General features: G+C 48.0%; 1 protein-coding gene across 2 annotated transcripts in view; it reads left to right on the top strand.

Moving 5' to 3' along the window:
* The window catches only part of LOC139260782 (desmoglein-2-like), a 106,603-nt gene that overhangs the window by 30,901 nt on the left and 49,001 nt on the right, over positions 1–26,701 (top strand). For both annotated transcript variants that reach the window (XM_070877035.1, XM_070877034.1), the window contains exons 2-4: positions 2,143–2,245; positions 4,640–4,845; positions 6,405–6,536. In XM_070877035.1, the coding sequence (XP_070733136.1) occupies positions 2,143–2,245; positions 4,640–4,845; positions 6,405–6,536 (441 nt within the window). The remainder of the gene's footprint in view (positions 1–2,142; positions 2,246–4,639; positions 4,846–6,404; positions 6,537–26,701) is intronic.

Below are 26,701 nucleotides of genomic sequence, written 5' to 3'. Positions count from 1 at the left end.
AAGGATAAGGGATAAGTCATTTAGGACTGAGATGAGGAGAAACTTCTTCACTCAGAGAGTTGTTAACCTGTGGAATTCCCTACTGCAGAGACTTGTTGATGCCAGTTCATTGGATATATTCAAGAGGGAGTTAGATATAGCCCTTACAGCTAAAGGGATCAAGGAGTATGGAGAGAAAACAGGAAAGGAGTACTGAGGTGAATGATCAGCCATGATCTTATTGAATGGTGGTGCAGGCTCGAAGGGCCGAATGGCCTACTCCTGCACCTATTTTCTATGTTTTTCTGTTTCTATATAAATGGTATATACTTTACTGCAAGAGCATAGTGAATAAGACGGATGAGCCTACAGCACAGGTAGACACTTGGGAGAATGACTTTATAGCTATTACAGAAACATGGCTGAAAGAGGGGCAGGTTTGGCAGCTCAATATTCCTGGTTACAGGATTTTTAGACAATGTGATAATGACCAGATAATCAGTTTTTTTTTTTTAATGTGTTGGTTGAGGGATAAATATTGGCCCAGGACACCGGAGAGAACTCCCCTGGTCTTCTTCGAAATAGTGACCACGGAATCTTTACATCCACCTGAGGGGCCACATAGGACCTCTGACAGTGCGGCACTCCCTCAGCACTGCACTGGGAGTGTCAGCCTAGATGTTTGTGCTTAAATGTCTGGAGTGGGACTTGAACCCACGACCTTCTGACTCCGAGGCGAGAGTGCTGTGCCCACTGAGCCACAACCGGCCCTCTGGAACAATGCCAAAGCCCTCCATTACCCTCGCTACAGTCTTGTTATTCAAGTGTGGTTCAACCATCACGCATAAAGTTCTCTCCCATCTTTTGTTTTTCTTTCTGACCTGGTGCAATCTGGGGCTTCCTTAAATTTGTCTACAATCCAATTTCCTTTTGTATTCAGCACAAATTGCTGAAGGCTGTATGCAAATATATGGCATCAGAGATTTAAATGTTCAGTGCCCAAGGGGTTGTTACCACTAGACTTGACTATTCCAACACACTACTGGCAGGTTTCCCACGTTCTACCCTCTTTAAATTTGAACTCACCCAAAATTTGGCTGCACCGAGTCCCGTTCACCCATCACCTCCTGTGCTCGCGGACCTACATTGACTCCCGGTTAAGATATGCCTCGATTTTTTTTAAAAATTCTCATCCTTATTTTCAAATCCATCCATGGCCTCGCCGCTCCCTATCTCTGTAACCTCCTCCAGCCCTACAACCCTCCATATCTCTAACCTCGTCCAGCCCTACAACCCTCCCTATCCCTGTAACCTCCTCCAGCCCCTACACCCCTCCCTATCTCTGTAACCTCCTCCAGCCCTACATCCCTCCCTATCCCTGTAACCTCCTCCAGCCCCACACCCCTCCCTATCTCTGTAACCTCCTCCAGCCCTACACCCCTCCCTATCTCTATAACCTCCTCCAGCCCTACACCCATCCCTCTCTCTGTAACCTCCTCCAGCCCTACACCCCTCCCTATCTCTGTAACCTCCTCCAGCCCTACATCCCTCCCTATCTCTGTAATCTCCTTCAGCCCCATAACCCTCCCTATCTCTGTAACCTCCTTCAGCCCCATAACCCTCCCTATCTCTGTAACTTCCTCCAGCCCTTACAACCCTCCCTATCTCTGTAAGCTCCTCCAGCCCCACAACCCTCCCTATCTCTGTAACCTCCTCCAACCCCGCAACCCTCTGAGATTTCTACGCTCATCTAATTCTGCCCTCTTGAGCATCCCCCATTTTAATCGCTCAACCATCGGTGGCCATGTGTTCAGCTGCTTGAGCCCTAAGCTCTGGAACTCCCTCCCTAAACCCCTCCGCCTCTATCTCTCTTCTTTTAAGACGCTCCTTAAAACCTGCCTCTTTGACCAAGCTTTTGGTCACCTGCCCTAATATCTCATCGTGTAGCTTGGTGTTGAATTTTTCTTGTATCGCTCCTGTGAAGCGTCTTGTGACGTTTTTGCTACATTAAAGGTGCTATGTAAATGCAAGTTGTTGCTTCCGTGGTTTGAAAGAATGCTAGAGTATAACCTTCAGAGTTTGAGTAAGGGAAGGGTGGTGGATGTGAAATCTATGAACCAAGCATTGTCGACCTTCTTATCAACATGTATGATCTTCTTCCAGACTTACTGTGAGGTTGGACAATGTTCTTGCCAAAGAGGATTTTCCAAATTTAAAGTTGCTGTGATTGAACCACAAGTTTCCGAGGAGGAAATTGTTCTTACAGGTGAGTCACCGGTGTGGTGCAAATAATTTACTTCTTTGGTTTTCAGCACAATTATCCCTTCTGCCACCCCCTCCCCCAAAAAAACAAGGCAGCAATATTTCATATCCTTGTACCGTCGATAGTTCTACAATTTCTCCTTGTTCCGCTTGCTGCATTGTATTTTTATATGCCACACAGTGTTGCCCCGCCCCGGTTATCAAAATCCATGATGAGGCTTTGGACAACGTGGATATTTTCCATACCTCGGGAGAACATAAGAACATAAGAATTAGGAACAGGAGCAGGCCATCTAGCCCCTCGAGCCTGCTCCGCCATTCAACAAGATCATGGCTGATCTGGCCGTGGACTCAGCTCCACTTACCCGCCCGCTCCCCGTAACCCTTAATTCCCTTATTGGTTAAAAATCTATCTATCTGTGAACAAGGGCAGACATCGACGACGAGGTCCAACACCGCCTTCAGTGCGCCAGTGCAGTCTTCAGTCGCCTGTTTGAAGACCAGGACCTCAAACCCGGCACCAAGCTCATTGATCTACAAAGCAGTAGTGATACTCACCCTCCTATATGGCTCAGAGACATGGACCATGTACAGCAGGCACCTCAAAACACTGGAGAAGTACCACCAACGCTGCCTCCACAAGATCCTGCAAATCCATTGGCAGGATAGGCGCACCAACGCCGGTGTTCCCTCTCAGGCCAACATCCCCAGCATCGAAGCACTGACCACGCTAGACCAGCTCCGTTGGGCGGGCCACATTGTCCGCATGCCCGACACGAGACTCCCAAAACAAACGCTCTCTTCGGAGCTCCAACACGGCAAGCGAGCCCCATGTGGACAGAGGAAATGCTTCAAGGACACCCTCCAAGCCTCCTTGGAAAAGTGCAACATCCCCACCGACACCTGGGAGTCCCTGGCCCAAGACCGCCCTAAGTGCAGGAAAAGCATCCGGGAAGGCGCTGAACACCTTGAATCTCTTCGCCGAGAGCAAGCTGAAGCCAAGCGCGACAGCGGAAGGGGCGCACGACATCCCCAACCTCCCATTCCTCCAAACACCGTTTGCCCCACCTGTGACAGAGACTGTAGGTCCCACATCAGTCTCATCAATCTCCTGAGAACTCCTATTAGTGTGGAAACAAGTCATCCTCGACTCCGAGGGACTGCCTATGATGATGATGCGTATAACTATAGCCCTCATAATGGATCCCTGTATAAATATGTTTGGTGCGTCACCCATAATGAGCTGGACAGACCTGGAATTTTAAAAAATCCATTCCGGCAATGCGGGTGTCGCTGGCCTGGCCAGTATTTATGGATGTGTTTATTTGTACCTCAAAAATGGCCACCATGCTCCACCCTTTGTCTATGATTGGTCCCCTTGGATGAGAAGCCACAATCTGAAGTTTCATTGGAATGTGTAACTGGAATCGCCCATCCCCAGGTCTCACTGACTTTACAAATTGTAACTCGATCCACTTTGACTTCCTGAAGCGACAGAGGACAGAGCTCCCCAGGAGACAGCAAGGGCCAGTCAAAGTCCCGTACCCCAGTCCACGTACATCCCTCCCCCCACACCCCCCCCCCCCCCCCACCCCCGCGCCCACCACAGATGGGGCATTGTGTACGGATTGTTAACAGGTTTATTGGGTATGAAGTGAATAGTGACAGTGCCGTGACCTCTGGATATCATCCACTCCAACGATGTCCCTTGTGGGGGGCTTGGAAGAACGTGATCCGTCTTCCCTGAGTTCCTTCTCTCCCCTCCGATCCCCCTCTGCCCTGCCACCTGTGTCTGTCTCCCTCCTCCGACTCCACTCCCCTCCCCCAGACGCTCGCTCGCTCGCGCGCTCTCTCTCTCTCTCTCTCTCTCTCTCTCTCTCTCTCTCTCTCTCTCTCTCTCTCTCTCTCTCTCTCTGATCCCACAGTCTCTTGCTCGCTCACTCTCATTCTCGCGTGCTCGCTCTCGCTCTCTCTCATGCCCTCTCTATCTCTCATGCCCTCTCTATCTCTCACGTCCTCTCACCCTCTCAGCCCCAGTCTCCCATGCGCTCTCTCTCTCTCTCTCTCACCCTCAGTCCCCCTCTCTCACTCTCACCCCCACTCTCTCCCTCTCCCTCTCTCTCTCTCTCGCCCCCAGTCCCACTCTCTCCCCCAGTTCCTCTCAAATCCCGAAGTTGCAATGGGTTTGAAGTGCAGTACGGTGGAGTGCTCCGAGAGTCCGCCAACGTACCCAACCGCAAACTCCGGGCCAGTGAATGTAATCACATTGCACATGTGTGTAATTGAGGCAAAATGTGTTAAGACTGAGAACAATATGTGAAATGTTTCTTGATTCGCTGCGTTGGACCTTGCATGTTTGGTAAACTGCCTAATTCCAGATCTATTTTTCTGAATCCAGTGCAATTTCATGACTGTGGCTTGGGGAGAAATATCCGGTTCAGTACCAGCGATAGCGGCTTTATCGTGCTTCCTGATGGGTCTGTGCGTGCAACTCGGCCACAAACCTTCGATTGCAAGCATGAGTTCAAAGTGCTGGCAGAGGATTTGGAAACTGGTGAAACGTGGGAAATGGAAATCCAAATAGTCCCGTCAAAAAAGACCGAGGTGAGAAAGTGCTGGGCCCTGACATTTACAGGGATGGGAGGGGGGGAGCGCGGAGGGTGGGGGGGGGGGGGGAAGTGGGGGAGCGCGGGGGGCGGGAAACTCCTCAGTAACTCCGCCCAGCAGCCGGCGAGATTGTGAGGGAGAGAGATGGAGGGGGGAGGGAGAGAGATGGCGGGGGATGGGGGGGGAGGGAGAGAGATGGCGGGGGAGGGGGGAGGGAGAGAGATGGCGGGGGAGGGGGGAGGGAGAGAGATGGCGGGGGATGGGGGAGAGGGAGAGATGGCGGGGGAGGGGGGAGGGAGAGAGATGGCGGGGGATAGGGGAGAGGGAGAGATGGCGGGGATGGGGGAGAGGGAGAGATGGCGGGGGAGGGAGAGAGATGGCGGGGGAGGGAGAGAGATGGCGGGGGAGGGGGGGGGAGGGAGAGAGATGGCGGGGGAGGGGGGGGGAGGGAGAGAGATGGCAGGGGATGGGGGAGGGAGCGAGATGGCAGGGGATGGGGGAGGGAGAGAGATGGCAGGGGATGGGGAGAGGGAGAGATGGCAGGGGATGGGGTAGAGGCGAGATGGCGGGGATGGGGGAGAGGGAGAGATGGCGGGGGAGAGGGAGAGATGGTGGGGGTTGGGGGAAGGGAGAGATGGTGGGGGACGGGGAGAGGGAGTGGATGGGGAGAGGGAGAGAGATGGCGGGGGAAGAGGGAGAGATGGCGGGGGATGGGGGAGAGGGAGAGATGGCGGGGGATGGGAAGAGGGAGAAATGGCGGGGGATGGGGAGAGGAAGAGATGGCGGGGGATGGGGGGAGAGGGAGAGATGGCGGGGGATGGGGGAGAGGGGTAGATGATGGGGGAGAGGGAGAGATGGTGGGGGATGGGGGAGAGGGAGAAATCACGGGGGAGCAATGGTGCGGGTTGGGGAGAGGGAGTGATGGGTGGAGAGATCATGGAATGAGAGAGGTTGGTGGGTGGATGTGCCATGTGGTGGTAAGGGAAGCTCCCCTGCTCCTCTTGGCTCAGAAGAATGAGAGGTGATCTTATTGAAACATAAGATAATGAGGGGACTTGACAAGGTGGATACAGAGAGGATATTTCCACTCATAGGGGAGACTAGAACTAGAGGGCATAGTCTCAGAATGAGGGGCCGCCCATTTAAAACTGAGATGAGGAGAAATTTCTCTCAGGGTTGTAAATCTGTGGAATTCTCTGCCCCAGAGAGCTGTGGAGGGTGGGACATTGAATATATTTAAGGCGGAGATAGACAGACTTTTGAGCGATAAGGGAGTAAAGGGTTATGGGGAGCGGGCGGGGAAGTGGAGCTGAGTCCATGATCAGATCAGCCATGATCTTATTAAATGGCGGAGCAAGCTCGAGGGGCCTACTCCTGCTCCTATTTCTTATGTTCTTATCATGTCTCTCATTAAGGCGTAGTCTGTTCAGCATAGCAACATGACATTTTGGATATAAAAATGGAGCAACCTATGAATCCAGTAGTCATGTTTTTTTTTCTGAACAAGCTTGCAAGTGTTTCGTAAAGCTCAAGTCGTTTCCGATTTGATTTTTCAGCTTGCAAAGAGAGGCCCGCAGGTGATCCGTTTTCCAGCGAAGAGGATGTCTCGACGGCAGAAGAGAGAGTGGATAATTCCGCCAGTTGATATTCGAGAACATGAGCCTCCGATGAAAAATCCCATTTGCGTTGTAAGTAAACTTCCGTCGTTCGACCCGCAATGCACAAGTGTGTGTTAGTGCGCGTGTGTGCAAGCGTGTGCGTGTATGTGTGCCAGATCGATTTGTGGTCGCCTAGTGTTTTACGGCACTGGACGAGAATCCCCAGAGACACACCTTCAAATTCGACAAGTTGTGAAGCTGAGATCAATAAAGCTAGAGATTGTCTTTTTATTCATTCACGGGATGTGGGCGTCGCTGGCAAGGCCGGCATTTATTGTCCATCCCTAATTGCCCCTTGAGAAGGTGGTGGTGAGCCGCCGCCTTGAACCGCTGCAGTCCGTGTGGTGAAGGTGCTCCCACAGTGCTGTTAGGGAGGGAGTTCCAGGATTGTGACCCAGCGACGATGAAGGAACGGCCGATATATTTCCAAGTCAGGATGGTGTGAGACTCGGAGGGGAACGTGGAGGTGGTGGTGTTCCCATGCGCCTGCTGCCCTTGTCCTTCTAGGTGGTAGAGGTCGCGGGTTTGGGAGGTGCTGCCGAAGAAGCCTTGGCGAGTTGCTGCAGTGCACCTTGTAGATGGTGCACACTGCAGCCACGCATGCATGTTCCTATGTAAGGTGGAGTTTACGAAGGGTGGAGGAATGTGGAACCGTAAGGAGGTTGAGGCGTATAGTTTTGCTGCATTTAAGGGGAAGGTCGATATATACACCCGCGGGAGAAAGGAATAAACAGTTATGCTGACTGGGTGAGATGAAGAGGGGTGGGAGGAACATAGATACTGGCCTGGACGTGTTGAGTTGAATGGCTGCTTGCTGTGCCGTATATTCTATGTTACATCACCTGATTATATGCAAATTCACTACACACCTAAAACATGTCAGAATATGCTCAGAGATCGTGAGGTACCAATCTGTTCCAGATGTGCTGATCCCATCACATTTCAGATTATTAAAAACTCACTACGTAAAATAATTTCTCCTCATCGCCCCGTCTGGTTCTTTTGTCAATGATTCTACATAAGAACGTAAGAAATAGGAGCAGGAGTAGGACATACGACCCCTCGAGCCTGCTCCGCCATTCAATAAGATCATGGCTGATCCGATCATAGACTCAGCTCCACTTCCCTGCCCGTTCCCCATAACCCCTTATTCCCTACATGGGGATAGGGTGGGAAAGTGGTAAGGTCGAAGATCAGTCATGATCTTATTGAGTGGTGGAGCAAGTAAGTACGGACTACTCCTGCTCCTATGTCTTAGGTTCAGAGTTAAACGCATGGTTGTCCAGTTTCCTATCAAATTGTTTGATCTCTGCTGTAGTTGACCACTGACTCTTGTACTATTAGCTTAGGAATTCTCTAGGGTTGTGTCCTATTCAGCTGACCCCCCCGTTCCTTCTTCATATCAATCAGTTCATCTTCTACTCTTCTGCTAATGATTCCACTGTATACTTATCCTTCAGGAGAAGCAACAAAGTGATTGGTGTGCAAAATCAGGGCACATGGTATTGGGGGTAACGTACTGTGGTGGATAGAGAACTGGTTGGCAGACAGGAAGCAGAGAGTAGGGATAAACGGCTCCTTTTCAGAATGGCAGGCAGTGACTAGTGGAGTGCCGCAGGGCTCAGTGCTGGGACCCCAGCTCTTTACAATATACATTAATGGTTTCGATGAAGGAATTGAGCGTAATATCTCCAAGTTTGCAGTTGACACTAAGCTGGGTGACAGTGTGAGCTGTGAAGAGGACGCTAAGAGGCGGCAGGGTGACTTGGACAGGTTAAGTGAGTGGGCAAATGCATGGCAGATGCAGTATAATGTGGATAAATGTGAGGTTATCCACTTTGGGGGCAAAAACGGCACTGGACGAGAATCCCCAGAGACACACCTTCAAATTCCACAAGTTGTGAAACTGAGATCAGTAAAGCTAGTCATTTTCTTTTTATTCATTCACAGGATGTGGGCATCGCTGGCAAGGCCAGCATTTATTGCCCATCCCTAATTGCCCCTTGAGAAGGTGGTGGTGAGCCGCCTTATACAACTGAGTGGCTCGCTAGGCCATTTTGACAAGCACTGAAAGAATGAGAACCATTATATAGCGCCTTTCACGACCACCGGACGTCACAAAGCGCTTTACAGCCAATGTTGCAATGTAGGAGACGCGGCAGCCAGTTTGCGCTCAGCGAGAAACAGGAGATCCAAATACTCACGGATTAAGACAGTTGATTCACACATACTTCCTGCAGATAAGTGACCAGATAATCTGTTTTTTTAGTGATGATTGAGGGATATAAATTGGCCAGGACACCGGGGATAACTCCCCCTGTTCTTCTTCGAAATAGTGACCGTGGGATCTTTAACACCCACCTGAGAGAGCAGACGGGGCCTCGGTTTAACGTCTCGTCCGAAAGACAGCACCTCTGACAGTGCAGCACTCCACTGGAGTTTCGGCCTAGATTTTTGTGCTCAAGTCTCTGGAGTGGGACTTGAACCCACAACCTTCTGACTCAGAGGCGAGAGTGCTGCCCACTGAGCCACGGCTGAAGGACAACGTTGGTTTGTTGTAAAAATCCAACTGGTTCAGAACCTACTACTTCTACCTGCTCTGGCCTATGTGGAACTCTGCATGACATCATTGTCTGCTGGTGCCTTCAGGGCAAATTGAGATGATTATTAAAGACTCTCCCACCAGTGTCACTAACAACGCAAGGACAGATTTAAAAAAATTAACCAACTTCCCTCGTTCTCCGATAAAAATCACTCATAATAGCGAAGAAAATAAGAATTAGGAGCAGGAGTAGGCCATTTGGCCCTTCGAGCCTTCACCACCATTCAATAAGATCATGGCTGATCATTCATCTCAGTACCCCTTTCCTGCTTTCTCTCCATACCCCTTGATCCCTTTAGTCATAAGGGCCATATCTAACTCCCTCTTGAATATATATATATCTAATGAACTGGCATCAACAACTCTCTGAGGTAGAGAATTCCACAGGTTAACAACTCTGAGTGAAGAAGTTTCTCCTCATCTCAGTCCTAAATGGTTTACCCCTTATCCATAGAAACATAGAAAATAGGTGCAGGAGCAGGCCATTCAGCCCTTCTAGCCTGCACCGCCATTCAATGAATTCATGGCTGAACATGAAACTTCAGTACCCACTTCCTGCTTTCTCGCCATACCCCTTGATCCCCCGAGTAGTAAGGACTTCATCTAACTCCCTTTTGAATATATTTAGTGAATTGGCCCCAACCACTTTCTGTGGCAGAGAATTCCACAGGTTCACCACTCTCTGGGTGAAGAAGTCTCTCCTCATCTCGGTCCTAAATGGCTTACCCCTTATCCTTAGACTGTGGTCCCTGGTTCTGGACTTCCCCAACATTGGGAACATTCTTCCTGCATCTAACCTGTCTAAACCCGTCAGGATTTTAAATGTTTCTGAGGTCCCCTCTCATTCTTCTGAACTCCAGTGAATACAAGCCCAGTTGATCCAGTCTTTCTTGATAGGTCAGTCCCACCATCACGGGAATCAGTCTGGTGAATCTTCGCTGCACTCCCTCAATAGCAAGAATGTCCTTCCTCAAGTTAGGAGACCAAAATTGTACACAATACTCCAGGTGTGGCCTCACCAAGGCCCTGTACAACTGTAGCAACACCTCCCTGCCCCTGTACTCAAATCCCCTCGCTATGATGGCCAACATGCCATTAGCTTTCTTAACCGCCTGCTGTACCTGCATGCCAACCTTCAATGACTGATGTACCATGACACCCAGGTCTCATTGCACCTTCCCTTTTCCTAATCTGTCACCATTCAGATAATAGTCTGTCTCTCTGTTTTTACCACCAAAGTGGATAACCTCACATTTATCCACATTATACTTCATCTGCCATACATTTGCCCACTCACCTAACCTATCCAAGTCACTCTGCAGCTTCATAGCATCCTCCTCGCAGCTCACACTGCCACCCAACTTAGTGTCATCCGCAAATTTGGAGATACTACATTTAATCCCCTCGTCTAAATCATTAATGTACAATGTAAACAGCTGGGGCCCCAGCATAGAACCTTGCGGTACCCCACTAGTCACTGCCTGCCATTCTGAAAAGTACCCATTTACTCCTACTCTTTGCTTCCTGTCTGACAACCAGTTCTCAATCCACGTCAGCACACTACCCCCAATCCCATGTGCTTTAACTTTGCACATTAATCTCTTGTGTGGGACCTTGTCGAAAGCCTTCTGAAAGTCCAAATATACCACATCAACTGGTTCTCCTTTGTCCACTTTACTGGAAACATCCTCAAATAATTCCAGAAGATTTGTCAAACATGATTTCCGCTTCACAAATCCATGCTGACTTGGACGTATCATGTCACCATTTTCCAAATGCACTGCTATGACATCCTTAATAATTGATTCCATCATTTTACCCACTACTGAGGTCAGGCTGCTTTCTCTCTCCCTCCTTTTTTAAAAAGTGGGGATACATTGGCTACCCTCCACTCGATAGGAACTGATCCAGAGTCAATGGAATGTTGGAAAATGACTGTCAATGCATCTGCTATTTCCAAGGCCACCTCCTTAAGTACTCTGGGATGCAGTCCATCAGGCCTGGGGATTTATCGGCCTTCAATCCCATCAATTTCCCCAACAAAATTTCCCGACTAATAAAGATTTCCCTCAGTTCCTCCTCCCTACTAGACCCTCTGACCCCTTTTATATCCGGAAGATTGTTTGTGTCCTCCTTAGTGAATACTGAACCAAAGTACTTGTTCAATTGGTCTGCCATTTCTTTGTTCCCCGTTATGACTTCCCCTGATTCTGACTGCAGGGGACCTACGTTTGTCTTTACTAACCTTTTTCTCTTTACATACCTATAGAAACTTTTGCAATCCGCCTTAATGTTCCCTGCAAGCTTCTTCTCGTACTCCATTTTCCCTGCCCTAATCAAACCCTCTGTCCTCCTCTGCTGAGTTCTAAATTTCTCCCAGTCCCCAGGTTCGCTGCTATTTCTGGCCAATTTGTATGCCACTTCCTTGGCTTTAATACTATCCCTGATTTCCCTAGATAGCCATGGTTGAGCCACCTTCCCTTTTTTATTTTTATGCCAGACAGGAATGTACAATTGTTGTAATTCATCCATGTGGTCTCTAAATGTCTGCCATTGCCCATCCACAGTCAACCCCTTAAGTATCATTCGCCAATCTATCCTAGCCAATTCACGCCTCATACCTTCAAAGTTACCCTTCTTTAAGTTCTGGACCATGGTCTCTGAATTAACTGTATCATTCTCCATCCTAATGCAGAATTCCACCATATTATGGTCACTCTTCCCCAAGGGGCCTCGCACAATGAGATTGCTAATTAATCCTCCCTCATTACACAACACCCAGTCTAAGATGGCCTCCCCCCTAGTTGGTTCCTCGACATATTGGTCTAGAAAACCATCCCTTATGCACTCCAGGAAATCTTCCTCCACCGTATTGCTTCCAGTTTGGCTAGCCCAATCTATGTGCATATTAAAGTCACCCATTATAAGCTGCACCGTTATTGCATGCACCCCTAATTTCCTGTTTGATGCCCTCCCCAACATCACTACTACTGTTTGGAGGTCTGTACACAACTCCCACTAACGTTTTTTGCCCTTTGGTGTTCTGCAGCTCTACCCATATAGATTCCACATCATCCAAGCTAATGTCTTTCCTAACTATTGCATTAATCTCCTCTTTAACCAGCAATGCTACCCCACCTCCTTTTCCTTTTATTCTATCCTTCCTGAATGTTGAATACCCCTGGATGTTGAGTTCCCAGCCCTGATCATCCTGGAGCCACGTCTCCGTAATCCCAATCACATCATAAATCCATAGACTGTGTCCCCTGGTTCTGGACTTCCCCAACATCAGGAACATTCTTTCTGCATCTAACCTGTCCAATCCCGTCATAATTTTATAGGTTTCGATGAGATCCCCTCTCATCCTTCTAAACTACAGTGAATACAGGCCCAGTCGATCCAGTCCCTCCTCATATGTCAGTCCTGCCATCCCAGGAATCAGTCTGGTGAACCTTCGCTGCACTCCCTCAACAGCAAGAATGTCCTTCCTCAGATTAGGAGACCAAAACTGAAAACAATATTCCAGGTGAGGCCTCACCAAGGCCCTGTACAACTGCAGTAAGACCTCCCTGCTCCTATACTCAAATTCCCTAGCTATGAAGGCCAACATACCATTTGCCTTTTTCACTGCCTTCTGTACCCTGCATGCCAACTTTCAATGACTGATGTACCATGACACCCAGGTCTCGTTGCACCTCTCCTTTTCCTAATCTGCCACCATTCAGATAATATTCTGCCTTCGTGTTTTTGCCACCAAAGTGGATAACCTCACATTTATCCACATTATACTGCATCTGCCATGCATTTGCCCACTCACCTAAACTGTCCACATCACCCTGCAGCCTCTTAGCATCCTCCTCACAGCTCACACCGCCCCCCAGCTTAGTGTCATCTGCAAACTTGGAGATATTACACTCAATTCCTTCATCTAAATCATTAATGTATATTGTAAATAGCTGAGGTCCCAGCACTGAGCCCTGCGGCACCCCACTAGTCACTGCCTGCTATTCTGAAAAGGACCCGTTTATCCCGACTCTCTGCTTCCTGTCTGCCAACCAGTTCTCTATCCACATCAATACATTACCCCCAATACCATGTGCTTTAATTTTGCACACCAATCTCTTGTGTGGGACCTTGTCAAAAGCCTTTTGAAAGTCCAAATACACCACATCCACTGGTTCTCCCTTGTCCACTCTACTCGTTGCATCCTCAAAAAATTCTAGAAGATTTGTCGAGCATGATTTCCCTTTCATAAATCCATGCTGACTTGGTGAATCACGGCTGATCATCGACCTCAACTCCACTTTACCCCTGATCCCTATAATCCCTTGATTCACCTAGAATCTGAAAATCTATCGATCTTAGCCTTGAATATAGTCAATGACGATAGCATCCACAGCCCTTTGGGGTAGAGTATTCCAAAGATTCACAACTTTCTAAATGAAGACATTTATCCTCATCTCCATTTTAAAAGGCTGACCCCTTGTCCTGTGACCGTGCCCCCTAGTTCTAGATTCTCCAACCAGGGGGAAACAACCTCTCAGCATCTACCCTGTCAATCACTCTCGGGATCCTGTATGTTTCCATGAGATCACACCTCATTCTTCTAAACTCCAGAGGGTATGGGCACAATCTCTCAACATAAGTCAACTCTCTCACCCCAGGGATCAGTCTAGCTACCTCTATTGTTTCCTCTTGAATATAACCTTCCCCAGTCTCGCACCCACTCGGCCTCAGAACCCTCATCTTTCTGAAGCTTCTCCGCACAGGGCTAAGAGACAGAGCAGAGAGTAGTGGTGAACAGTTTTTTAGGCTAGAGGGAGGTATAGAGTAGTGTTCCCCAAGGGTCGGTACTGGGTACGGTGAAATGGAAAAACATATCATCATCATCGGCAGTCCCTCGGAACCGAGGAAGATTCAGCTGCAGGAAAAATGCAGCGAGCAGCGCCAGCCCTTATACATGGCCTTCTTCGACCTTACAAAGGCCTTTGACACTGTCAACCGCGAGGGTCTATGGAGCGTCCTCCTCCCTTTCAGATGCCCCCAAAAGTTCGTCCCCATCCTCTGCCTGCTCCACAACGACATGCAGGCCGTGATCCTTACCAACAGATCCATCACAGACCCAATCCACGTCCGGACTAGGGTCAAACAGGGCTGCGTCATCGCCCCAACCCTCTTCTCAATTTTTCTCGCCGCCAAGCTCCACCTCACAGTCAACAAGCTCCCCGCTGGAGTGGAACTAAACTACAAAAACATATATGGCAGATGCAATTTAACACCAAGAAGTCTGAAGTGATGCATTTTGGAAGGAACAATGAGAAGAGGCAATGTAAAATAAATGGTGCAATTTCAAAGTGGGTGCAGGAGCAGAGAGGCCTGGGACATACACAAATATTTGAAGATGGCAGAACAAGTTAATCGGGCTGTTCAAAACGCATTCAGGAGCCTTGACTGAGACACGGAGTACAAAAGCAAGGATGTTCTACTAAACCTTTATAAAACACTGTTTAGGTTTATAGCTGGAGTATTGAGGTGTACAAAATATTGAGGGGCCTGGACATAGTGGATAGTGAGGGCCTTTTCCATTGGTGGAGGGATCTATTACGAGGGGGCATAGTTTTAAGGTGGTTGGTGGAAGGTTTAGAGGGGATTTGAGGGGGGCTTCTTTACACAGGGGGTTGTGGGGATCTGGAACTCGCTGCCTGGAAGAATGATGGATGCAGAAACCCTCACCACTTTTAAGAGATGGTTGGATGGGCACTTAAAGTGACCGAGAGCTGGTAATTGGGATTAGACTAGATGACCTTTTGTTGGCCGGCGAAGCTATTATAGTAATTACGGCAGGGAATAGAATACGGCCAGGATGATGATCTTGATTAGTTTTGATCACCTGGATGGGTCGGAGAGGAATTTTCCCAGATTTTTTCTCTCCCTAAATTGGCCTGGGTTTTTATCTGGTTTTTGCCTCTCCCAGGAGATGACATGGCTCCGGTTGGGGTGGAGTGTAGAATGTTTCAGTGTAAGGGGTGTCGCAGTTGTGTGGGGCGGACTGGTTGGGCCGGGTGCTCTTTGCCTTTCCGCCATTGTTCATTGTTCATAGGTTTATATGTAACCTTCAGGGCTGCTGACCGAGGGCTGTGCGGCTCTTTGTCGGCCGGCCCAGACACGATGGGCCGAAATGGCCTCCTTCTGCACTGTAAATTTCCATGTTTCTATTGTGGCCAGAATCTGGGTACCTCACTTCAGGAAGTATGTCTAGATCTTGGAGGGGGGGCAGAGGAGATTTACCAGAATTGTCCCTGGGGTGAGGGATGTGGAGAGACTGGAGAAGCTGTGGTTGTTCTCCTTGGCGCAGAGAAGGTTGAGGAGTGATTTGATCGAGGTATTCACTGGAGTTTAGAAGAATGAGAGGGGATCTAATCGAAACAGATAAAATTCTGACGGGACTGGACAGGTCAGATGCAGGAAGAATGTTCCCAATGTTGGGGAAGTCCAGAACCAGGGGTCACAGTCGAAGGATAAGGGGTAAGCCATTTAGGACTGAGATGAGGAGAAACTTCTTCACTCAGAGAATTGTGAACCTGTGGAATTCTCTACCGCAGAAAGTTGTTGATGCCAGCTCATTGGATATATTCAAGAGAGAGTTAGATATGGCCCTTACAGCTAAAGGGATCAAGGGGTATGGAGAGAAAGCAGGAAAGGGGTACTGAGGTGAATGATCAACCATGATCCTATTGAATGGTGGTGAAGGCTCGAAGGACCGAATGGCCGACTCCTGCACCTATTTTCTATGTTTCTATGTTTCAACATCATCATCGGTTTTGATAGTGAATATGGAGAAACTGTTTCCAGTGGCAGGAGGGTCAGTAACCAGAGGAGACAGATTTAAGAATTATTGGCAAATGAACCAGAGGGGGCGATGAGGAGAAATTATGTTACGTAGTGAGTTTTTATGATCTCCATCATCATCATCATAGGCGGTCCCTCGGAATCGAGGAAGACTTGCTTCCACTCTTAGCATGAGTTCTTGGGTGGCTGAACAGTCCAATACGGGAATTACAGTCTCTGTCACAGGTGGGACAGACAGTGGTTGAGGGAAAGGGTGGGTGGGGAGTCTGGTTTGCCGCACGCTCCTTCCGCTGCCTGCGCTTGTTTTCTGCACGCTCTCGGCGACGAGACTCGAGGTGCTCAGCGCCCTCCCGGATGCACTTCCTCCAGAACTGGAATGTGATGGGATCAGCACATCTGGAACAGATTGGCACATCACAATCTCTGAGCATATTCTGACATGTTTTAGGTGTGTAGTGAATTTGCATATAATCAGGTGATGTAATTTAGAATTTACGGCACAGAAACCGGCCATTCAACTCAACAGGTCCCTGCCAGTGTCTATGTTCCTCCCACCCCTCTTCATCTCACCCAGTCAGCATAACTGTTTATTCCTTTCTCCCTCGGGTGTATATATCGACCTTTCCCTTAAATGCAGCAAAGCTATACGCCTCAACCACTCCTTACAGTAGTGAGTTCCATATTCCTCCACTCTTCGTAAACTCCAACTTACACAGGAACATGCATGCGTGGCTGCAGTGTGTACCATCTATAAGATGCACTGCAGCAACTCGCCAAGGCTTCTTCGGCAGCATCTCCCAAACCCGCGACCTCTACCGCCTAGAAGGACAAGGGCAGCAGGTGCATGGGAACACCATCACCTCCACGTTCCCCTCCCAGTCACACACCATCCTGACTTGGAAATATATCGGCCGTTCCTTCATCGTCGCTGGGTCACAATCCTGGAACTCCCTCCCTAACAGCACTGTGGGAGCACCTTCACCACACGGACTGCACCGGTTCAAGAAGGCGGCTCACCACCACCTTCTCAAGGGCAATTAGGGATGGGTAATAAATGTCGGCCTTGCCAGCGACGCCCACATCCCAGGAATGAATGAATAAATGGTTAAATAAATAAAAACAGATGAAGTCCATCTGATCTGGGGCATTTTTAAATAAAGAAATAAAGACATTGTTGTTTGTGGGAGCTTGCTGTGTGCAATTGGCTGCCGCGTTTCCTATATTGCAATATTAATTCATTGCCTTGCATGACCTCAGGATGTCCCAAAGTGTTTTACAGCCAATGAAATACATTTGAAGTGTAGTCACTGTTGTAATGTGGGAAACGCGGCAGCCAACTTGCGCACAGCAAGCTCCCACAAACAGCAATGTGATAATGACTAGGAATCTGTTTTAGTGATGTTGATTGAAGGATAAATATTGGCCCCAGGACACTGGGGATAACTCCCCTGCTCTTCTTTGAAGTAGTGGCCATGGGATCTTTTGCGTCCACTTTGAGAGAACAGACGGGGCCTCAGTTTTAACGTCTCATCTGAAAGACGGCACCTCTGACAGTGCGGCACTCCCTCAGTACTGCACTGGGATTTTTGTGCTCAAGTCTCTGGAGTCCTTCATGGCTCTCCCACCCCTAACATTACCTGAAAAAGACCCTTTTATAACCGCGCCCGAGCCACAGTCCTCTGCTCTGTGCTCCTAGCCATTGCTTTCATTGCCTTCAGCCGAGTTAGATGCTTACCTTTGTTCTCCTGCCAGTTACTTTCTTTTATGCCTGTGAAAATAATTGCCCTTGTGCCTTATTCATCTTTGGACGTGGCCAGCCAGCCAGTTTGGTTTCGCTTGACGTTGATTCCTTTCGCATAATGGTGCCTTCGAAAGCATTCCATTTTTGAAAGCTTTCAGGAGTGTCCTGTCGATCTTCTCATTTGTATCCTGTTCAATCACCTGCCACCGCTGCTCCCGCTGATCGACACTGGCAACCCACCTCCCAAAGCATCAAAATGTTCAATCCTCAGCTAAAAATCCCTCTATAATCAATCTCCTCCAGCCGGCTCCATTCCTCAGCCTCTTGTCCATCACTCCCGCCCCTGCTCTCTTCCCCACTATAGATGGCAAAACCTTCAGCTGCTGAGATGCTACTATCAGGAAATATCTGACCAAACACTTCGCCTTCTCTACCCGCTCTCTCTGCATTTTTTATAAAGCCCATCTCTTCCGCTAAGCCTCCTGGAATTCGCGGCCTCAGAGAGCTGTGGAAGCTGGGTCATTGAATAAATTTAAGACAGTTTCTTAAACGATAAGGGATTATGGGGAGCGGGCAGGGAAGTGGAGCTGAGTCCATGATCGGATCAGCCATGTTCGTATTGAATGGCGGAGCAGGCTCGAGGGGCCGTATGGCCGACTCCTGCTCCTATTTCTTATGTGCTTATGATCTCTCCCTCCCTGGCTTTGGCATCTCCTCCCATCTGTGAAACAGCTTGAAACATTTTTTTAAAATGCGTAGGATGTTACATAAAAACAGAGAAACTAGCTGCAAGAGTAGGCCATTCGGCCCTTCGAGCCTGCACCACCATTCAATAAGATCATGGCTGATCATTCCCTCAGTACCCCTTTCCTGCTTTCTCTCCATACCCTTGATCCCTTTAGCCATAAGGGCCATATCTAACTCTCTCTTCAATATATCCAATGAACTGGCATCAACAACTCTCTGCGGCAGGGAATTCCACAGGTTAAAAACTCTGAGTGAAGCAGTTTCTCCTCATTTCAGTCCTAAATGGCCTGCCCCTTATCCTAAGACTGTGCCCCTGGTTCTGAACTTCCCCAACATCGGAAACATTCTACCCGCATCTAACCTGTCCAGTCCCGTCAGAATCTTATATGTTTCTATGAGATCCCCTCTCATTCTTCTAAACTCCAATATATAAAGGCCCAGTTGATCCAGTCTCTCCTCATATGTCAGTCCAGCCATCCCGGTAATCAGTCTGGTGAACCTTCGCTACACTCCCTCAATAGCAAGAACGTCCTTCCTCAGATTAGGAGACCAAAACTGAAAACAATATTCCAGGTGAGGCCTCACCAAGGCCCTGTACAACTGCAGTAAGACCTCCCTGCTCCTATACTCAAATCCCCTAGCTATGAAGGCCAACATACCATTTGCCTTCTTCACCGCCTGCTGTACCTGCATGCCAACTTTCAATGACTGATGAACTACGACACTCCGGTCTCGTTGCACCTCCCCTTTTCCTAATCTGCCGCCATTCAGATAATATTCTGTCTTCGCGTTTTTTCCCCCAAAGTGGATAACCTCACATTTATCCACATTATATTGCATCTGCCATGCATTTGCCCACTCACCTTACCTGTCCAAGTCACCCTGCAGCCTCTTAGCATCCTCCTCACAGCTCACACCGTCACCCAGTTTAGTGTCATCTGCAAACTTGGAGATATTACACTCAATTCCTTCACCTAAATCATTAATGTATATTGTAAAGAGCTGGGGTCCCAGCACTGAGCCCTGCGGCACCCCACTAGTCACTGCCTGCCATTCTGAAAAGGACCCGTTTATCCCGACTCTCTGCTTCCTGTCTGCCAACCAGTTCTCTATCCATGTCAGTACATTACCCCCAATACCATGTGCCCTGATTTTGCACACTAATAACGTTGTTGCTTCTCCTGAAGGATAAGTATACAGTGGAATCATTAGCAGAAGAGTAGAAGATGAACTGATTGATATGAAGAAGGAACGGGGGGGTCAGCTGAATAGGACACAACCCTAGAGAATTCCTAAGCTAATAGTACAAGAGTCAGTGGTCAACTACAGCAGAGATCAAACAATTTGATAGGAAACTGGACAACCATGCGTTTAACTTTGAACCTAAGATATAGGAACAGGATTAGCCGGTACTTACCTGCTCCACCACTCAATAAGATCATGACTGATCTTCGACCTTACCACTTTCCCACCCTATCCCCATGTAGGGAATAAGGGGTTATGGGGAACGGGCAGGGAAGTGGAGCTGAGTCTATGATCGGATCAGCCATGATCTTATTGAATGGCGGAGCAGGCTCGAGGGGTCGTATGTCCTACTCCTGCTCCTATTTCTTACGTTCTTATGTAGAATCATTGACAAAAGAACCAGACGGGGCGATGAGGAGAAATTATTTTACGTAGTGAGTTTTTAATAATCTGAAATGTGATGGGATCAGCACATCTGGAACAGATTGGTACATCATGATCTCTGAGCATATTCTGACATGTTTTAGGTGTGTAGTGAATTTGCATATAATCAGGTGATGTAACATAGAATATACAGCACAGCAAGCAGCCATTCAACTCAACACGTCCAGGCCAGTATCTATGTTCCTCCCACTCCTCTTCATCTCACCCAGTCAGCATAACTGTTTATTCCTTTCTCCCGCGGGTGTATATATCGACCTTCCCCTTAAATGCAGCAAAACTATACGCCTCAACCTCCTTACGGTTCCACATTCCTCCACCCTTCGTAAACTCCACCTTACATAGGAACATGCATGCGTGGCTGCAGTGTGTACCATCTACAAGATGCACTGCAGCAACTCGCCAAGGCTTCTTCGGCAGCACCTCCCAAACCCGCGACCTCTACCACCTAGAAGGACAAGGGCAGCAGGCGCATGGGAACACCACCACCTCCACGTTCCCCTCCAAGTCACACACCATCCTGACTTGGAAATATATCGGCCGTTCCTTCATCGTCGCTGGGTCAAAATCCTGGAACTCCCTCCCTAACAGCACTGTGGGAGCACCTTCACCACACGGACTGCAGCGGTTCAAGAAGGCGGCTCACCACCACCTTCTCAAGGGGCGATTAGGGATGGGCAATAAATGCCGGCCTTGCCAGCGACGCACACATCCCAGGGATGAATGAATAAATAAATGGGGGGAGAAACAAATAAAGTCCATCTGACCTGGGGAATTTTAAATAAAGAATGAAAGACATTGCTGTTTGTGGGAGCTCGCTGTGTGCAATAGGCTGCCACGTTTCCTATATTGCAATGTTAATTAATTGCCTTTCATGACCACAGGACGTCCCAAAGTGCTTTACATTCAATGAAGTACTTTTGAAGTGTAGTCACTGTTGTAATGTGGGAAACGTGGCAGTGAATTGTGCACAGCAAGCTCCCACAAACAGCAATTTGATAATGACCAGAAAGTTTGTTTTAGTGATGTTGATTGAGGGATAAATATTGGCCCCAGGACACTGGGGAATAACTTCCCTACTCTTCTTTAAAATAGTGGCCATGGGATCTTTTACGTCCACTTTTTGAGAGAGCAGACCGGGCCCCAGTTTTAACGTCTCATCTGAAAGACGGCACCTCCGATAGTGCGGCATTCCCTCAGCACTGCACTGGAGTGTCGGACGGGATTTTTGTTCTCCAGTCTCTGGAGTCCTTCATGGCTCTCCCGCCCCTAACATTAGCTGAAAAAGACCCTTTTATAACCGCACCCGAGCCACAGTCCTCTGCTCTGTGCTCCTAGCCATTGCTTTCATTGCCTTCAGCTGAGTTAGATGCTTACCCTTGTTCTCCTGCCAGTTATTTTCTTTATGCCTGTGAAAATAATTACACTTGTGCCTAATTTGTCGTTGGACGTGGCCAGTCAGCCGGTTTGGTTTCGCTTTGACGTTGATTCCTTTCGCATATCATCATCATCATTATTGGCAGTCCCTCGGAATCGAGGAAGACTTGCTTCCACTCTAAAAATGAGTCCTTAGGTGGCTGAACAGTCCAATATGAGAACCACAGTCCCTGTCACAGGTGGGACAGACAGTGGTTGAGGGAAGGGGTGGGTGGGACTGGTTTGCCGCACGCTCCTTCCGCTGCCTGCGCTTGCTTCCTGCATGCTCTCGCCGATGAGTGCCTTAATGGTGCCTTCGAAAGCATTCCATTTTTGAACGCATTCAGGAGTGCCCTGCCGATCTTCTCAACAATTTTGCCACTTGTATCCTGTTCTGTCACCTTCCATCACCCTGCTCCCGCTGACCTGCACTGGCAACCCACCTCCCAAAGCATCAAAAATGTTCAATCCTCAGCTAATAATTCCTCTATAATCTTACACCTCCCTATCTCTGCAATCTCCATGGGGGCAGAGAAAAAACTTCGAACGGTGAGTGTGTCAACTCTGTCGGGCGGCAAATTTGGCCCCACTGACTCACCCAGAGATCTTTTATTTAACCACGAACACACGGATTAAATAAGAATCCTACTGAACCGGTACGGCACTTGAAGTGCACATCCAAGTAATTTTTAAATGTGGTGAGGGTTTCTGCCTCTACCACCCTTTCAGGCCGTGAGTTCCAGACCCCCACCACCCTCTGGGTGAAAATAGTTTTCCTCAACTCCCCTCTAAACCTTCTACCAATTACTTTAAATCTACACCCCCTGGCTACTGACCCTCTGCTCAGGGGAATAGGTCCTTCCCATCCCCTCTATCTGGGCCCCTCATAATTTTACACAGCTCAATGAAATCTCCCCTCAGCCTCCTCTGGTCCAATCTATCCAATCTTTCCTCATAGCTAAAATTCTCAAGTCCTGGCAACATCCTCGTAAATCTCCTCTGCACCCTCCCACGTCCTTCCTGTAATGCGGTGACCAGAACTGCACGCAGTACTCTAGCTGTGGCCTAACTAGTGTTTTATACAGTTCAAGCACAACCCCCCTGCTCTTGTATTCTGTGCCTCAGCTAATAAAGGAAAGCATTCCATATGCCTTCTTGACGACCTTATCGACCTGTCCTGCTACCTTTAAGGATCTGTGGACATACACTCCAAGTCCCTCTGTTCCTCCACACCTCTCGGTGTCCTACCATTTAATGTGTATTCCCTTGCCTTGTTCCCCCTCCCCAAATGCATTACCCCACACTTTTCCAGATTGAATTCCATCTGCCACTTTTCTGCCCAACTGATCAGTCCATCGATATCTTTCTGCAGTCTGGAGCTTTCCTCCTCACTGTCAACCACACGGCCAGTCTTTGTATCATCTCAACATGTCTTTACCTTGCCCGCTACAATTAAGTCCTAAAGCATTAATATATACTACAAAAAGCAAGGGACCGAGTACTGTGCCCTGTGGAACCCCCACTGCAAACAGCCTTCCAGTCGCAAAAACACCCGTCAACCATTACCCTTTGCTTCCCTCCACTGAGCCAATTTTGGATCTAATTTGCCCCTCTCCCTTGGATCCCATGGGCTTTTACTTTTTTGATCAGCTTGCCATGTGGGACCTTGTCAAAAGCCTTGCTAAAAATGCATGTAGGTTACATCAGTCGCACTGCCCTCATCGACCCTCCTTGTTACCTCCTCAAAACATTCAATCAGGTTAGCCAGACGCGACCTTCCCATAACAAATCCATGCTGACTGACCTCAATTAATCTGTCTCTTTCTAAATGAAGGTTCATACTGTCCCTCAGAATTGATTGCAGTAATTTGCCCACTAACTGACCTGTAATCACTCAGTCGATCCCTGCCTCCCTTTTTAAACAATGGTACAACGTTTGTCGTTCTCCAATCCTCTGACACCACTCCTGCAGCCAGAGAGGATTCTTTGTTCTCGGCTTCCATTTTAAAGCGGTATGGCGATCATTCAGAGTTCCTCTTGTTGTCAGGCATGTTTACATAGAAACATTGAAAATAGGTGCAGGAGCAGACCATTCGGCCCTTCGAGCCTGCACCACCATTCAATAAGATCATGGCTGATCATTCAACCTCAGTACCCCTTTCCTGCTTTCTCTCCATACCCCTTGATCCCTTTAGCCGTAAGGGCCATATCTAACTCCCTCTTGAATATATCCAACGAACAGTCATCAACAACTCTCTGTGGCAGAGAATTCTACAGGTTCACAACTCTCTGGGCAAAAAAGTTTCTCCTCATCTCAGTCCTATATGGCTTACCCCTTATCCTTAGACTGTGTCCCCTTGTTCTGGACTTCCCCAACATCGGAACATTCTTCCTGCATCTAACCTGTCCAGTCCCGTCAGAATTTTATATGTTTCTATGAGATCCCCTCTCATTCTTCTAAATTCCAGTGAATACAGGCCCAGTCGATCCAGTCTTTCCTCATATGTCAGTCCTGCCATCCCGGGAATCAGTCTGGTGAACCTCCGCTGTACTCCCTCAATAGCAAGCACGTCCTTCCTCAGATTAGGAGACCAAAACTGCACACAGTACTCAAAGTGAGGCCTCATCAAGGCCTGTATAGCTTGTAGTAAGACCTCCCTGCTCCTATACTCAAATCCCCAAGCTATGAACATAAGAACATAAGAATTAGGAACAGGAGTAGGCCATCTAGCCCCTCGAGCCTGCTCCGCCATTCAACAAGATCATGGCTGATCTGGCCGTGGACTCAGCTCCACTTACCCGCCCGCTCCCTGTAACCCTTAATTCCCTTATTGGTTAAAAATCTATCTATCTGTGACTTGAATACATTCAATGAGCTAGCCTCAACTGCTTCCTTGGGCAGAGAATTCCACAGATTCACAACCCTCTGGAGAAGAAATTCCTTCTCAACTCAGTTTTAAATTGGCTCCCCCGTATTTTGAGGCTGTGCCCCCTAGTTCTAGTCTCCCCGACCAGTGAAAACAACTTCTCTGCCTCTATCTTGTCTATCCCTTTCATGATTTTAAATGTTTCTATAAGATCACCCCTCATCCTTCTGAACTCCAACGAGTAAAGACCCAGTCTACTCAATCTATCATCATAAGGTAACCCCCTCATCTCCGGAATCAGCCTAGTGAATCGTCTCTGTACCCCCTCAAAAGCTAGTATATCCTTCCTTAAGTAAGGTGACCAAAACTGCACACAGTACTCCAGGTGCAGCCTCACCAATACCCTATACAGTTGCAGCAGGACCTCCCTGCTTTTGTACTCCATCCCTCTCGCAATGAAGGCCAACATTCCATTCGCCTTCCTGATTACCTGCTGCACCTGCAAACTAACCTTTTGGAATTCATGCACAAGGACCCCCAGGTCCTCTGCACCGCAGCACGTTGTAATTTCTCCCCATTCAAATAATATTCCCTTTTACTGTTTTTTTTTCCCCAAGGTGGATGACCTCACATTTTCCGACATTGTATTCCATCTGCCAAACCTTAGCCCATTCGCTTAACCTATCTAAATCTCTGCAGCCTCTCTGTGTCCTCTACAAAACCCGCTTTCCCAATAATCTTTGTGTCATCTGCAAATTTTGTTACACTACACTCTGTCCCCTCTTCCTGTTCATCTATGTATATTGTAAACAGTTGTGGTCCCAGCACCGATCCCTGTGGCACACCACTAACCACCGATTTCCAACCGGAAAAGGACCCATTTATCCTGACTCTCTGCTTTCTGTTAGCTAGCCAATTCTCTGTCCATGCTAATACATTTCCTCGGACTCCGCGTACCTTTATCTTCTGCAGTAACCTTTTGTGTGGCACCTTATCGAATGTCTTTTGGAAATCTAAATACACCACATCCATCGGTACACCTCTATCCACCATGCTCGTTATATCCTCAAAGAATTCCAGTAAATTAGTTAAACATGATTTTCCCTTCATGAATCCATGATGCGTCTGCTTGATTGCACTATTCCTCTCTGGATGTCGCGCTATTTATTCCTTAATGATAGCTTCAAGCATTTTCCCCACTACAGATGTTAAACTAACCGGCCTATAGTTACCTGCCTTTTGTCTGCCCCCTTTTTTAAACAGAGGCGTTACATTAGCTGCTTTCCAATCTGCTGGTACCTCCCCAGAGTCCAGAGAATTTTGGTAGATTATAACGAATGCATCTGCTATAACTTCCGCCATCTCTTTTAATACCCTGGGATGCATTTCATCAGGACCAGGGGACTTGTCTACCTTGAGTCCCATTAGCCTGTCCAGCACTACCTCCCTAGTGATAGTGATTGTCTCAAGGTCCTCCCTTCCCATATTCCTGTGACCAGCAATTTTAGGTATGGTTTTTGTGTCTTCCACTGTGAAGACCGAAGCAAAATAATTGTTTAAGGTCTCAGCCATTTCCACATTTCCCATTATTAAATCCCCCTTCTCATCTTCTAAGGGACCAACATTTACTTTAGTCACTTTTTTCCGTTTTATATATCGGTAAAAGCTTTTACTATCTGTTTTTATGTTTTGCGCAAGTTTACTTTTGTAATCTATCTTTCCTTTCTTTATTGCTTTCTTAGTCATTCTTTGCTGTTGTTTAAAATTTTCCCAATCTTCTAGTTTCCCACTAACCTTGGCCACCTTATACGCATTGGTTTTTAATTTGATACTCTCCTTTATTTCCTTGGTTATCCACGGCTGGTTAAAACCTTCTCTTACTGCCCTTCTTTTTCACTGGAATATATTTTTGTTGAGCACTATGAAAGAGCTCCTTAAAAATCCTCCACTGTTCCTCAATTGTGCCACCGTTTAGTCTGTGTTCCCAGTCTACTTTAGCCAACTCTGCCCTCATCCCACTGTAGTCCCCTTTGTTTAAGCATAGTATGCTCGTTTGAGACACTACTTCCTCACCCTCAATCTGTATTACAAATTCAACCATACTGTGATCACTCATTCCGAGAGGATCTTTTACTCGGAGATCGTTTATTATTTCTGTCTCATTACACAGGACCAGATCTAAGATAGCTTGCTCCCTTGTAGGTTCTGTAACATACTGTTCTAAGAAACAATCCCGTATGCATTCTATGAATTCCTCCTCAAGGCTACCTCAATGGCCAACATGCCA

Source organism: Pristiophorus japonicus, chromosome 1, assembly GCF_044704955.1.
Source record: "Pristiophorus japonicus isolate sPriJap1 chromosome 1, sPriJap1.hap1, whole genome shotgun sequence".
Classification (NCBI taxonomy): Eukaryota; Metazoa; Chordata; class Chondrichthyes; family Pristiophoridae; genus Pristiophorus; species Pristiophorus japonicus.
This window is presented reverse-complemented; position numbering and strand designations above follow the sequence as displayed.